The 15,953-nt window shown below is 42.0% G+C and overlaps 1 protein-coding gene across 4 annotated transcripts in view; it reads left to right on the forward strand.

The window, feature by feature from the left end:
- Positions 1-15,953, forward strand: part of LOC114035014 (cytochrome P450 4F22) — a 64,192-nt gene that overhangs the window by 36,293 nt on the left and 11,946 nt on the right. For 3 of the 4 annotated variants that reach the window (XM_027850935.1, XM_027850937.1, XM_027850936.1), the window contains 4 exons: positions 8,377-8,521; positions 14,720-14,773; positions 14,953-15,080; positions 15,469-15,590. In XM_027850935.1, the coding sequence (XP_027706736.1) occupies positions 8,377-8,521; positions 14,720-14,773; positions 14,953-15,080; positions 15,469-15,590 (449 nt within the window). The remainder of the gene's footprint in view (positions 1-8,376; positions 8,522-14,719; positions 14,774-14,952; positions 15,081-15,468; positions 15,591-15,953) is intronic. The other variant, XM_027850938.1, reaches the window with a different exon arrangement.

Below are 15,953 nucleotides of genomic sequence, written 5' to 3' on the forward strand. Positions count from 1 at the left end.
CTGGACCCCTTTGGAAACCCTTTTTAGAATCATGTTTCTTTTAAAAAAATCAAAATCAATTGAAATGCTAAATTTCAGTTAGAAGCTAGTTAAATAACTTTCAGTTAGAATTAGTGAAAAGAAAGATGTTATTTTTTTTCCCATTCAAGCTCATGGACTCCCTGAAATTTATCATGGTCCCTTGGTTAAGAACCCTTAACATAAGAGGGAAATTTCCTAACAAGAAAAACTATCCAGAAGTGTAATGGACTTCTTTGGAAGGTGGTGGGCTCCCTACCCCTGGAGAATGACCACTTGTTAGGCATAGTGTATAGGTAGAGGGGCTTCCCATTTAGATACAGATACGTTGGGATAGATGCCCAGTCAAGGTTGGAAGGTCTCTTCCAGCTCTAAGATTCTCTAATTCCTTAATCCTACACGTAGAGCAACCTAAAGTCACACAGTCCCCACCAAGAGTAAGAAAAAGAATCATTTCTTCACTGAGTCAAAGTGGCTATGGATAAACTTTTGGATCCCAGATCCCGGATCCACTGACTGCCTCACTGGGGCTTGGAATTGAGCCTGGCTCACTAGAGGCTGTGTCAGCAGCTGCCCAAGCTCTGGCAAGTCCGACCTTGCCAAATGGTTTTGAGGATTGAGCCGGTGTTGAGCTTGTGTCTGTCACCAGCGGCTCAGTCTTGATAATTGCAGGGACACTCAGCATCAGAAGGTTGAGCACCAGTTCATGGGTTTGTTTGTTTGTTTTTTTTTTTCCAGTCACAATAACTCACCAAGACCAGCTACTAAGGTGTGGATGGGTTGCTATTTACATAATTGGAGCAGAGCGTCCACACCAATGAAATCATAGGTCCTTGACATGAAATCCCCAAAGCAAATGAACACATGAGTTAAAAAGGGAGGCAAATTTAGACTCAACAAAAAAATGAGCTTTCTAGCAATGGATAGATAGGTTGTTTTGTTGAAGTAGAGGCAACTAGTTGGCACAGTAGATAGAGCACTGGGCCTGGAGTAAGGAAGACCCGAGTTCAAATGCAGCCTCAGACACTTAACAGCTGTATGACCCTGGACAAGTCACTTAATGTCTGCTTGCCTCAATTTCCCCAATTGTAAAATGAGTATATAAACTGTACCTACTTTGCAGGATTTTGTGAGGATCAAATGAGATAATATTTATAAATTGCTTTGCACTGTGCCTGGCATGTAGGAGGGGTAATCTAAATGTTAATTTTCTTCTTTCCTTCCTTCCTTCCTTCCTTCCTTCCTTCCTTCCTTCCTCTCTCCCTTCTTTTCTTCCTTCCCTCCTTCCTTCCTTCTTTCCTTCCTTCCTTCCTCCCTTCCTTCTATCCTCCCTCCCTCCCTTCCTTCCTTCCTTCCATTGATCCCTTTGTAACTAGAGGTACTCAAGCTAGAGACCAGAAGACTGGCTGGCAGGGATACTATAAGTAAGGACTGTGTATTGAAAGGGAGGCTTTATTAAATAACTTCTAAAGGCCTTTTGAATTCTATTGTTTCTATTGATAAAGGATTAGTACAGAAAGTACAGGAGATAGGCTGCATAGTACAGTGCCAAGACTCTTGGCTCAAGAGGAGGACCTTGGTTTGGATCCCATCTCAGAGGCTTAATCCCTGTGTCACTTTGGACAAATCACTTCACCTCCCTCCATCTGCTTCTGTAAATTAAGGAGTTGGCCTGGATGGTCACTGAGGTGCCTTCAAGCTCCATGTCTATGCCTTGTAAACTTTGAAGTAGATATAAATGATATTGATATTATCAATGATAATTTTGTGCTGGAGAGACTGTCAAGATGAGCAGGTCTGTTACCTCTGATCTTTCTGATGTCCAGGGACTTTTTTTAATTCAGCAAATGTTTATATACCTGGTACAAAGCACTGAGCAAGATGTGGGGGATGCCAAATGTCTAAGAAATAGTTTCCTGCCCTCAAAGAGCTTACAGTCTAGTAGGCAGGACCTATTATTATTTTTTCAATTCAACATTAATTAAGTGGATGCCAGTGATTTTCTCGGGGAACAGATGGGAGTTTCAGTCTTGTGGAGAGAATTCTGATTCAGTTCAATAAAGATTTATTAAATACTTACGTGCAAAATGTCAGGTACATTAATAAGCACTTAATAAAAGCCTTTTTATATAAATCAAAGCTTAATAAGTAGACTGAATATAGGGAACTGTGTTAGGTTCTAGAGATATAAAGGTGAAATGTGACTACTCTCATTCCCTCCATGGGTTGAAATGACATATACTCAAATATGATAAAGGGGCTAAACTAGATGAGCTCTGAGGCCTTTCCAGTTGTGTTTCTATGAGCCTGTGAGCCATGAACGTGAGCTCCCTCAAAGCTGAGATTGTTATATTTTGTCTCTTGGATCTTGAGAATTAAAAAAAAAAAAGCAATGAATTAGACATCGATAACTGCTGACCCATGTGCCTACTGTCCCATCTACCCAAAATCTTTAAGAAAATCATCTATAGATGAATCAAGGGCATTCTCAATAAGAATATTAGTAGGGAAGACTCAGGCTTTCAAAAGCAATAAACAATGATAGAAAACGTTTTTGCCATCTCACAATTATCTGAGAGACGTAGAAAACATAAAATTCCGTTGTGTGTATTGCTTGTTAATTTTTAGAAAGCATTTGATTCAGTAGAACCGCCTTAGAGACTTAAAAAAACAAACAAATCAAACCTAATGAGGTGCTTCCCATTCACGCATCAAAATCATTTAGGCTTCTTTCAAAGATGTAGCAACAAAACTTATACTGTCCAATGGCCCTTTCTAATAAATAACAGGTGAGGCATAGCAGGGAGATGTATGCTCATCAAAGGTGATGAAGGTGATCTGGCACAAAATTCAGGTCAAAAAGGGATTGATTATCTGTGGATGGCAGGGTCCTCTAGACTATGCTCCTATTTGCTAATGACTTTGGGGCTATTGGTAGCAAAGCACAGGACATCACGGTCTTCTGCAAGAGATTTATAATTGTTCACTCAAAGGAATTTGAAGCCTGTCCATCCACATAGGAAAAAACAAGCAAACAAACAAACAAACAAAAACACCAAGTGCATAAACAATGTCTCTTGTCCAGATTTCAATACGTATTTGGACAGACACCTTACAGAACTTGTGTATATATTCTGGACAGACAGTATAGGTAAATGATGATCTGGGTCCAGAGTTGAAAAGGAGGAGGGGAGCAGGCTGAATGGCTTTCAGGAAATTGCAATGTCTTTTATGGACCCCAGGCTTCCCATGAAAGTATAATAAGGGTATGTGTGTGTGCGTTTGTGTGTGTGTGTGTGTGTGTGTGTGTGTGTGTGTGTGTACCGTGCCACACCCAGATTTTTTGTTTTTGTTGTTGCTGTTGTTATTGGAGAAGGGTCCCATGTGTGGCTTATGTGTATGTTCCCATGAATTTGTCAATAGTACAGCTGTACAATACAATGATCCAAGACATCTCCAAAAGACTCATGTCAGAAAACACTATCTACATCCGGAGAAAGAACAATGGAGTCTGAATGCAGATCGAAGCATATTATTTTCACGTTTTTTTGTTTTTTGTTTTCTTGTGGTTTTTCCCTTTTGTTCTGATTCTTATTTCACAATATGACTAATGTGGAAATAGGTTTAACCAAATTGTACATGTATAACCTATATTAGAGTGCTTGCTATCTTGGGGTGGGAGAGAGAAAAATTTGGAACTCCAAATCTTATGAAAATGAATGTTGAAAACTATCTTTACATATAATTGGAAAAAAATAAAATACTTTTAAGTGGACAAAAAGTGAAGCAAAAAAAAGTGCAGCTGTAGGGAGGCATGGATGCAGGAGATTGGAAGCTTTCTGCCCTCCTCAGAGAGGGGATACTGACTAGAATTATATCTCTCTGCCCCCCTAACTATTGCTAAACTAGGGACAATAATTTTTAGCTTCACATCATTTTCTTGATTTCCATCTGTCAACCATAAAGGAGTTCCTCAAGATATATCCAAAGGCTTGACGCACCTCTCACCAAATGCTAGTTACACAATATCAAAAGAATGAGTAGAGGATAAACCCATTTTCAAAGACAATAGCAAACAGAAACCAGAGAAGTTATACAGGTTAGAATATAGCAGACAATACACAGAGTGAATGGACTTTCTTGGGGGCAAGACATTTTAGCTCAAGTGAGAGTCTCCAATCTCACTCAAGGGGAAATTCTCCAAAGTCTCAAATAGGGAAAGCTGGAAATAGGAAGATGCTGAAGGCATGCTGGCTGGGGCTTCTTCCCCAAGTTTTTCTCTTCCTCCAGGGTCCTTTCACTGAAGAAGACCCAAAACAGCCTGTGTCCTTAGAAGCCAGGAAAAAAAAACAGCTCTCTTTTCCCAAGTTCTCATATGCTCCAACCTTCACACAGGCCTAGAGCTTCAAGTAATGCTTTGAATAATCATTCTTTTCCTGAATATGGAGAATATCATGGAAATACCCAGGCTAGAGCCCCAGGGTACAAAAAGCAGAGGCCTGTATTCACAATCTAACATGTTGACAATATTGTTATATGACAGTAAGATGTGGAATATCACTGTCCTGAAGAATGTAAGATGGGCATCACCCAGAGGGCAAAGGAAGGGCACACGGCAAGTGAGGGCAATCTTGGAACTCCAGAGAAGAACTGGAATAAAAACAATAAGGAGGAGCTGGGGGACAGGAAGAGACATGGGCTGGTCTCATGGCAAAGGCAGGGGATGATGGCTGGAAAGCTAGAGTGCTTCACTGGCAACTTTACAATGTTGAGGAAAAGGAAGGAAGGTCTCTAGCACATCTGGTGGCACATCTAGTGGCTCTCCTATGGCCAGTTTTTAAGTCAGAATTGCACAAGATGGTCAGGCATAGACCTGTATCCAGAACTGTATCCAGAATTGATGAGCTGTATGTGACCTGTTTCCAGAATTGATCAGCTCACAGATCTGTTTGAATATTTGAGTATTAATTCAATTTGAGAAACATGAAGTGCCTCTAATATACAGAGCATTGTATTAGAGGCTGGAGGAAGAGAGCAAGCATTGATTAAGTGCCTACTATGTGCCAGGCATTGTTCTAAGCTCTTTACAAATATCATCTCATTTGATCTTTGTAATAACCCTGGGAGGCAGGTGCTGTTAGTATCCCCATTTTTAAAGTTGAGGAAACTGAGGCAGACAGAGGTTAAATGACTTGTTCAGGGTCACACTGCTACTAAGTGTCTGGGACTGGATTTGAACTCAGGTCTTCCTGCCTCTAGGCCTAGAGCTCTATTCACCGCATCATGTAGGGCACATACAGTATTTTCTTGCTTTGGAGATTATAGGATCATAGAATAGCAACCCTTTTTAGAAGTCATCTATTCCAATCCATTTATTTTACAGACAAGGAAACTGAGAGCCAGAAAATTAAGTGACTTGCCCAAAGTCACACAGGGAATAAGTGACCCTGTGTGACTTTAGGCAAGTCACTTAACCTTCTAGCTCTCACTTTCCTTGTTTGTAAAATAAATGGGTTAGAATTTGGCTTAAGGTCCTATGACTCCAAGCTCAGTGTTCTTGCATGGATCTTGCCCTCATGAGCTTACATTCTAGTAGGGGGATAGGATACATACCTAAGTATAATACAAAATAACACGATGGAAGTCCCCTAAATCCTCCTCTGATGCCTCCTCTGGGTATTGAGGGGACGCTGTGCCCTCTGGTTATGTTAGCAGAGATCAGATGCTGGCAGGTTCTCCCAACCTAGAAAGCCTTTGAGGATGGGCTGGGAGATGGACTGTATATCAGTCATCTGAGGATAGGATGAACTCAATTCAGAGCAAGTTCTCACTAGGAAGTTATCCACCTGATGATAGCTCCAGTCACTCATGTCTCTTAAGGCACAGGTGTCAAACATGCAATATGAGCTCTTCCCTCCCTTTGGCAGAAACCAGATTGAAATTTAATTGGGAAATATTTAACAAAATAAACAGAAAGACAGTCAAATATAATGTTAATAGGTCTGAGTTAATATGTGCTGCAGGGAGCTTTATGTGTGGTTTAGTGGCCCTGTTTCTATTTGAGTTTGACATTTTTGCCCCAAGACGTGGACGAACTGCTGTCTGTATTTGTGTAGGGATGGAGCCATGTAGATTAATTCATGGTTCCTGAAGTATGTGTAATATGTGATATCTCCATAGAAAAAGCCTGGCCAAAGACTGATGCGAAGTCAAGAGGGGAAAGGTCATTACTAGCTGGGGTGGGAAGCCCAATCATAGGTGATTTGGTTCAACCACCCTACTTAGTACTCTGTGCTGGTGAAGCCTGGAATATTATGTTCAGTTCTGGATGTTACATTTTAGTAAGAGGCACCGCTCATTGAGCAACAAGCATTTATTAAGTACCTACTATGTGCAAGAAACTATGCTAGACCTTAGGAATACAAAAACAAAAACGAAACATTCCTTACTCTAAAGGAACTTACTCTAGCTACGAGAGACAATGGGTATATTACAGATATATACAAAATAGATCTTGGCTGAGCTTTGAAGGAAATTATGTATTCTAAGGGGTGGAGGTAAGAGAGGAGTGCCCTCCAGGCATGAATCCTCAGAAGAGGGTGACAATAATGGGGAGTCTGTAAATTCTCCATTCAACAAACTGCTATTTAGCATTGGCATTGACATAGCAGAAGACTGTAGATGCTAAATAAATACAAATACAAAAGACAGGTGGTATAGAGGATACAGTGCTAGGTTTAGAGTCAGGAAGGCCTGGGTTCAAATCCCACTCAATGCTTACTAGTTGTGGATCCTGGGCAAGCACCCCAAACAACTTCTCTTTTCTACTAGGTAGTTGTAATCTGTATTGTGGAGGGCATTCTCACACTAGGAGTTTCTGAAACTGACAAAATCAAAGATTCTCTGTGTATGAGGACAGATGAGGAGGACTTGGGTATGGTTTAGCCTGGGGGTTGGGGAGGGCACATGAGACCTCTTCCTAAAATATTTACAGGACTGTCATATGGAAGAGGGGATAAATTTATTCTCTGTAGCACCAATGGGTAAAAGTTACTGGGAAGATGTAGGGCTGAAAGGGACCTTAGCAATCAATTTATCCAGTGACCCTCATTTTACAGATAAGGAGGTTCAGAAAAGGGAAGTGAGTGAGCAAAAGTCACACAGGTAATAAGAAGCCTAGATGAGATCTGTACCCAGCTCCTCTGACTTCAGATTCTGTTTTTGAATCACCAGTCACAATCAAGGAAGTACTTTCTAAAGGCTAAATTAATTAGACAATGGAATTAGTTGCAGAGAGGCCTTCCATAGATTTCCAAAGTGGGTGATAGCACCCCTTACAGGGTGCTAGAATGGAAGAGGGGTAGTAGTCGCCTTGGGTGTAATTGGGGGTGTTGAATGAAAATAAGGGGGTGGTGGAAGCATAAGGAAAGAAAAGAGGAGAAAATTTTGAAAAAGCATTCATACACGTTTCATCTGTTGTGCACCAGACTTAAAGTCATAGTGATTACATTATTTTCCAAATAAACACACAAAATGCAAGTTATAACTGATCAGTGGTCAAGTCCACTGACAGGTCCTAACAAGCAAGTGTTGGCAGGCCAGGGTGTCAGGCATTGTTGGGAAGTCCAATATGCATGGGCAGGAATATGTGCCTTTAATGACTTGTTTACAATATGCGTCATTTAAAAACATTATACATATTTTTTGAAATGATGCAAATTTCAAAAAAAAAAAACCCCCAAAAAACCCCAAACCATTAAAGATTTAAAGAAAGTAGATTTCCAGGGGGTGCTGAGTAATTTTTTTTTTTTAAAAGGTGGAGGTAGGCCAAATAAGTTTGGGAACCTTTGCCATAGACAATTTCTAAGGTCCTTTCCAGTTCTAAATCTCATTAGTCGCCATGGTTCTGTAGTGAGCTCCCATTTCTTAGAAGTATTCAAGGAAGGTAGTAAGAAAGGAAACAAGCGTTTATTAAGTACTTACTATGTATTACTTCACTTGATCCTCACAACAACTCTGAAAAGTAGGTGCTATTATTACCCTCATTTTATAATTGAGGAAACTGAGGCAAATAGGTGACTTACCTAGGGTCACATAGCTAGTAAATATTTGAACTCAAGTCTTCCTGACTCTATTTACTCAAGGCCACCTTGATGCCTTGAGAAACTAGATGATAATATGTATGGAATTGGGTGGGAATTTGGATTGGATGACCTCCAAGGCCCGGTCCAATTCCAGGCTTCTCTGATGAGCCGGGATAAGATGGGGAGGGATGGGAAGGGAAGGCTGGAGTTAGCCCCGGTACCCTGAGGCCTGAGGCCTGGGGGAGCTGGTGGCCATTTGTGTGATTGATTGCAGTACCTGCCCAATGAGACGGGCCTCCGAGACGAAATGCAGGTCCTCAACAAAATGCACCATGTTGTCCTTGTCTGGATAGGGCCCTTCCTGCCCCTGCTGGTCCTGGTGCATCCTGACTACATCAAACCCCTCCTAGGAGCTTCAGGTAAGTACAACTGCCCCCTCCTAGCAAGCTCAGGGCCAGGGCCAGGGGGTCCTGCTCTCTTCATTCTCCAGCTTTGCTGTCTCTTCCCTTTATGCTTCCTATGACAAGCCCCCGTTTCTCTAGCTCAGACATTCTTCATCTTTTCTGCCACATGGCCCTTTGGCAGTCAGTTTGATGCAACCTATGGACTCCTCAGAATAAAGTCTTTAAATGCATAAAATAAAACACAAAGGATCACAAAGGAAACCAGTTATATGTACATATATATGTATGTGTGTATGAATGTGTGTATGTATGTATGTAAAATTATTCAATACTTCTATTTATCAGTTCTTTCTCTGGATGCAGATAACATCTTTCTTCATGTGTCCTTTATAGTTAATATTGCTGTTATTCTATCCAATGTTCTCTTGGTTCTGCTCATTTCACTCTTCATTATTTAGTGCAAGTCTTTCCATGTTTTCCTAAATTCATCATTTCTTATAGCATAGTAGTATTCCATCACATTCCTATACTGCAACTTATTCAGCCATTTCCTGATTGATCTGATGGTAGCTATCTCTAGGGTGGGGGTTGGGAGGGAGACAAGAAAAAAAAAAGAAATTTACATGATAATTTTGTTGTAGATTTGAAAGGAATAGTAAGTTGTGCACAGTAGATTGGCAGTTTCATGTGTAAATTATGGGAATGCTTGTTTTATTCCATAAATTAAAAATAAAATAAAAAAAAAGATATATATTTTTTCCATTCAAGTTTGTGGATCCCCTGAAACCTATCCATGTACCCTGGTTTAAAAACCCTTCCTCTAGTGTTTTACATTTTTCCAAATACTTTCCCCATGGCAATCCTGTGAAGGTATGAGTCTGATTATCCCTGTTTTACAGATGGGGAAACTGAGTCTCAGCGAGGTTATAGGATCATAGATTTAGTGCTCTTAAAGGGCATCCAGTCCACCCCCTCCTTCTCGAGGTGAAGACACAGGCACAGAGTCACACTAGTAAGGACAGTGACTAACAGGATGGTCTTTCAGGTTTTTCCCAGGTCTTAATCTATCATCCCATGAAGTGTATTAATGTGCCTGTCTTTTCTCTTGGTTGTACTAAGGGAGCAGCTGGGGACCTTAATAGAGTGTGAATTGGACCTGTAGGACATATTTCAGGGTCCTGTCTCACTTTGTGCTTGAGGGTCTGATGTGACTCATTGGAGATAATTTCCCATTCCCAGGTGCTGTAGGAGAGGGAAGGAGATAGTATTCCCCTATTGCCCAGTGTCTCCTCCTCCCAAAGGCCTAGGATCTCTATACTCCCCTTTCTGTCTTCCAATCATCCCCTTACCTCTTCCCTCTACCCCCTTCCTACTTTGTGGTTAACATACAAGTGCCAGAGAAGCCTCTGTTGTCAAATTGGGTTGACCTTGAGCCCTGCTGGCAGAGTAGACTGTGAGCTCCTGGGGCCTCTGTTCCTAGGGCCTCTCCACCAACTGGAAGTTCTGGGCCAGGCCACAGGAAGTGTCTCAATGGAGAGCTGTTGCCCAAGATGGTTGTTTTGTGTCCCATGTTGTTCAGCCACATTGTTGAGAAGGAACTACCTTCCCCCTTCTCGGGCCTGACTGGGGCAGTCTACTCATTTGCTTCCTATGTCATAAGTCTGGAATCCCACATTTTAGGAGGAATTAGATCCCTTCAAGGCTCGGTTCAAGGGCCATCTCCTCTAAGAGGTTTTTCCTGGTTATGCTACTTCTTGGAAATTATTTTGTGTTTATATTGTACTTATCCTGCTTCATTCTAGACCAGCTGCACCCCCATTCCCCAGCTATAGGGAAAACAGCAAGGTGCTGTGGGCTAGAAGTAAGGAGAACACCACTCGTTATTAGTTTTGTGACTTTGGGGTAAAATTAACCTTCTTGAAACTCTCTGGATTCTCATCTGTAAAGGGGCTGGTAATGGGATTAGATTGTCTCCCTTCCAGCTTTGACAGTCTATATCCTAAGGGCCCCCTAATCCTGATGCTCTATGTTCGAAGGCCCCTCTAGGCCCTGACATTATGGGTTTTCTTTTGTGTTTGGATGTCCCTTCTGGCTCTGACATTCTATAAGAGGACTGTGCATGATAGACAGGATGCTGGGTTTAAATCCTGCCTCGGACATTGTTTTTATGTCCCATCCCATAAGAACGCAAACTTGTGGAGGGAGAGGAAGAATTGTTTCAATCTTTCTGTTTGAATCACTAATGTCTAACTCAGTGCCCCACACCTAGTTAATAAATGCTGTTGATCGATTTCAGCTCTGACATTCTGTATTCTAAAATCTATTTCAGTTCTGACAGTCTATGTTTTAAGGGCCCTCCCAGCTCTGCATTGTGTATTCTAAGAGTCCTCCTAGTTCTGACATTCTGTGTTCTAAGAACCCTCTCAGCTTTAACATTCTGGGTTCTAGGGGCCCTCCTAGCCCTGATATTCTCTGTTCTAAGGGCCCTCCCAGCTTCAATATTCTGTGTTTTATATTCTGGCTTCAGCCATCTATAATCCTGATTTTTGGTCCATGTTAACAAACTTCAGGTCTTCCTCCCCTGCACTTCATCTCCATGACATGAAACATTAGTGGCACATGGTATGGCGTAGTGCTATACACATATAATACACATATATACATACCATACACATAGTGCACATAGCTTGGAAGGGTGCTGAATTGAAATCTTTCTTCAGACACTTATTGGCTATGGGGTGACTCCAGGTCATTTAATTTTTTCAGTGCCTCACTTTTCTCATCTCCAAGTTGGAACTAAAAAATACCTAGATAATCTCCCATTGTGAGGTTGTTTTGAGGAAAGCATCTTGCAAATCTTAAAGTAACAGATGAATTGGGACTATTTACCATCGGATCCTCACAATGGACTGCTGAGAGTAGCAGGCAAGGAATTCTGTCTTTATTCTATAGATGAGCTCCCAGAGATGATAGGCCTTGTCTGAAGTCATAGACTAAGTCACCGCCAGAGCTAGAACTAGGCTCACCAAGCAATCATTAAGCACCTCCTGTGGACAAGACATTATTTCTCTATAATCACTGCTTCTACTAGCTGAAGGCCTAGGCCTTTGTTCTATTTGTGCCTCATTGTTGACTCAGTGGGACTGGGTGTGTTGGGGTGAGTATATTCCCAAAGTGATGGAGCAATCCAGTACCAGAGAGATCTGCTGGGTGGGCCTGCTTGAGGTCCCAGTGAGTCAGCACTGGGAACAGGAATGAAGTCTGGGCGTCCTGTCCGGAGGCTTCTGTGCACAGTGCCTTAGGCCCATTGTGGGGCCAACCATCCAGAGCCCCACCCTTCAAATGCTCAGCTCAGGTCCCAACTAGCTCCAGGGACAGATACTAGTCAGACAGGAGCTGGGTTCACAGACCCGCACCATCACGTCCGCAAGTTATATTTTCTCAATTCATTGGGGAAGATCTTCTCTAGCTCTGTTCTGATTTTTTTTGGTTATTATTATTGTTATCATCTGGGATTATCCTCAGGTCCTTTGGGCCTTCCACATATACAATGTATATGGCAGCAGGAAGGATCATGAACTTGAAAAGAAGTCTTTAGTTTGTTTGGCCCTGTGCTGTTTAACATTTTCATGAAGGACTTCAATGAAGGCAATTTTTAATCTATAGAAGACAAGGTCTATAGATAGCTTTCAAGAAGTCCATGAACTTGTATGGGAGAAAAAAATGATATCTTTATTTTCACTAACCTCTAACTAAAATTTGGCATTGACTTCAATTATAGAAGATAGGTAACTAAATGTTCTTAGAAGGAGTCCCTAGGCTTCACCAAAGACTGTCAAAGGGATTCATGAAACAAAAGAAGTAGTGAACCCTGCGCATAGAGGTCACGCTCACCACATCTGCAGATGACTAAATGCTGGGAGAGATAACTACCATGGATAACAGAGTCAGGTTGGAAAATCTGAGAGATAAAGTGGTCCCAATCTGCTGGAAATCTGGGTCCCATGTCTCCGAGCAATTCGGGGTCCTAGAGGCAAAGAGATGAAAATTTTGAAACTTATAATGAAACTGAATAGGGATACATACAAAGTCTTATACTTAGGTTCAACAAATTCTTGCCATTTCCACTTCCATGATATGTCTTGCATCTACGCCTCCTCTCTACTCTTTCAGCTGCCAACCTAGTTCAGGCCTTCTTTACCTCTCACACAGGCTATTGCAACAGCTTTTTAACTGTCCTACCAGCCTCAGTTTCTCCCCACTCCCCAACATCCTGTTGTTGTTCAGTCATTTCTGACTTTTTGTGACCCAATTTAGGGTTTTCTTGGCAACAATACTGGAGTGGTTTGCCATTTCCTTCTCCAGTTTATTTTATGGATGAGGAAACTGAGGCAAACAGGGTTAAGGGTCATACAGCCAGTAAGTAAGTTTCTGAGGCCAGATTTGAACTCAGGAAGATGAATCTTCCTGATTCCAGGCCTGGTGCTCTATCTCCTGTGCCACTTAGCTGCCCGGTCCATCCTACCAACTGCTACAAAAAGTGATTTTCCTTAAGCATGGATATGAACAGGTGATACCTTTATTCAGTCAGCTGCCCTGGTTTCCTATTGCCTCTAGGATTAAATGTAAACTCCTCTGTTTTGCTTTTAAAGTCCTTTACAACCTGGTCCTAACCTACCTCTCCAGCCCAATGTGCCTTCTCTCTGTTCGTCACACACAAACCCTCTTCTTTTGTCTGCATGCCTTTGCATTGGCCGTCTTTCATACCTGTAGTGAATCACCTTGTTGACTCCTTCCTTCAAGATGCAGTTCAGCCATGACTTTCTGCATGAAGTCTTTTCTGATTCACCTGCTAGTATGTGTGTGTGTCTGTGTATATAAAATACATAATCCCTTTTTTACAGATGGATAAACTGAGTTTAGAGAGGTCATAGGATCATAGATTTAGCACTCTATACTATGTTTATTGCAATATGCCATATACATATAAATATGTACGTACATATGTATGTTATCTCTCTCCCCTTATGGTCTTATCCACTAGAATATAAGCTTCTTTCTAGTAGAGATTCTTTTTTTCTTTATACTTATAGTTCTAGAACCTGTCACAGTAGTTGGCATGTAATAATAATAACTGGCATTTACATAGTGCTTCAAGGTTTTGCCAAGCATTTTACAAATGTTATCTTACTTAATTATTCTCCTGGTTCTGTTCCCTTCATTCTGCACTGGTTTATACAAGTCTTTCCAGTTTTTTTCTGAAACTGCCCCTTTCATTCTTTTTTACAGCATAACCATGTTCCATTATATTCATAGACCATAATTCATTTAGTCATTGCTCAGTCGATGGGCATCCCCTTAGTTTCTAGTTCTTTGCTACCACAAAAGAGATGCTATAAATATAAAATATTTAAAGGGCTGCCATGACTATTTTGGTACATATAGGGCATTTTTTCTCTTTCTTTGATCTCTTTGGAGATATTGCCCTAGTTGTGGTATCACTGGGTCAAAGGTTTAGTAACTTTGGGGGCATGGTTCCAAATAACTTTTCTGAATCTGCCCATTATTCTTTACTGCTGGTGGCCCCATATGCTTGGGCCAGACTAAAGGCACATTTGATGCTACCGTCAGCACCAGAAGGGAGAAAAAGCAACCCTATGGGATTCCTGTTGGTTGTTGTAAGTGTTAAATGGAAGTCTGAAACATCTTTTTACCTTCCTTTGAAAAAACAAAACACTGTTTCCTAAAATGGTATCACACACAGATAGATTTTTTTCTCCACTAAAGATTCGCTGAATTGCATTATTCTATTTAAAATGAAAATGCTATTTTTCTTATCAGAAAAACATGACTGAAATACTATGGAATTTTAAAAATCATAGTTCACTGTTGCATCCGCTCCATTGATGAAATCAACATATAACTTCTGCCTTGCAGTTCTCTACACTCCATCTTGGGATCTAAACGTTCAGCTGAATCTTGTCAAACTATCAGCTTGGATTTAAGGGCATGGATTTTTTTTTTTGGATGAATGGAGATTGAGGGAGTCGGTCTGGAGGTGGATACAGAGATAGTGGTCAAGGAGGGGGAACCTACTCCAAGAGAGCTGGCAAAGGCCACACTTCCGGTGAAGATGGGGGACTTGGAAGCCACAGGAATGTGATCATAGACCTGTGGCAGAGTCTTTAGACACTCCTTATTCTTTCCCCACAGCGGCCATTGCTCCAAAGGACAAGCTCTTCTATGGCTTCCTGACACCCTGGCTGGGTGAGTAGGGCAGGTTTGGGCCTCTGACTCAGGAGAAGGAGATTGGGTGGGACAATAATGGGTTTTAGGGGAGGGACGGGTGTGTTGACTTGTTCCTGACCCAAGATGGTAGCAGGTGCCCCTTAGGGCGACTGAATGGCTTGACACTGGTCTGTTTCCATCACCTTCTCTCTTACCAGGAGATGGGCTGCTGCTGAGCAAAGGAGAAAAATGGAGCCGGCACCGGCGCATGCTGACCCCAGCTTTTCACTTTGATATCCTTAAGCCCTACATGAAAATCTACAACCAATGCACAGACATCATGCACGTGAGTTTTCTTCCTGTTCCCTGGGAGCACTGGAGTGTTGGATTTGAAGCCTGAAGACCTGTGTTTGATTGTTGGCTTTACCCATTCTATGTGTGCGGCTTTGGGTAGTCCCTTCTCATCTCTGGGGCTCAGTTTCTTACTCTGCAAAATGGAGGTGTCTGTGAACCTGATGATTTCTTTTTAAGTTCTCTCCCAGTTCGAAATCTAGGATTCTGTGATCCTCTCTTTCAGATGTCTTCTTTCTGCTCTCTCCTGTCCCATTGCTTTCACACTTTTTGGGTCTTAGCGGATACTGCTATGCTTTGGTTTGCTGCCACTGGGCTTGGGCACTGTTGTTGGCAGGAGGCACACCATCCCTTACTGATGATATTGCCTTTCTCTTGGACAGGCCAAGTGGAATCGTCTGGCTGCTGGGGCCGTGGTCTCCCTGGACATGTTTGAGCACGTCAGCCTCATGACCTTGGACAGTTTACAGAAATGTGTGTTCAGCTATAACAGTGACTGCCAGGAGTGAGTAGTTAGTTAGTTTCTGGTCTCAGCTGTCCCAGGGGGCCTTGATGATTGGGAATGAAGACTGGTGGGGAGAAGGAAACCACCAGCAACCTGAAGCTTACTCCACCTCTTTAGGGATCCCCTTAGATGTAAGTGCAGGATTGCTCTTTCTACCCTTACCACCCTCCCCACCCCCCACCTCCCCACCCTGGCCCTGCAAGGAAGGAGGAAAATAGGATCATGTATGACTCGAGAGCAGGAAGGGCTGTTAGAAGTCATTTAGTCGAACCTCTCCCTACTGGTCCCTCCCAGCTCTGACATTCCATGTTCTAAGGGTCCTCCCAGCTCTGGTATACTATGTTCTAAGGGTCCTTCCAGCTC

The sequence above is a fragment of the Vombatus ursinus genome, unplaced genomic scaffold (assembly GCF_900497805.2).
Source record: "Vombatus ursinus unplaced genomic scaffold, bare-nosed wombat genome assembly UNPS02009173.1, whole genome shotgun sequence".
Lineage (NCBI taxonomy): Eukaryota > Metazoa > Chordata > Mammalia > Diprotodontia > Vombatidae > Vombatus > Vombatus ursinus.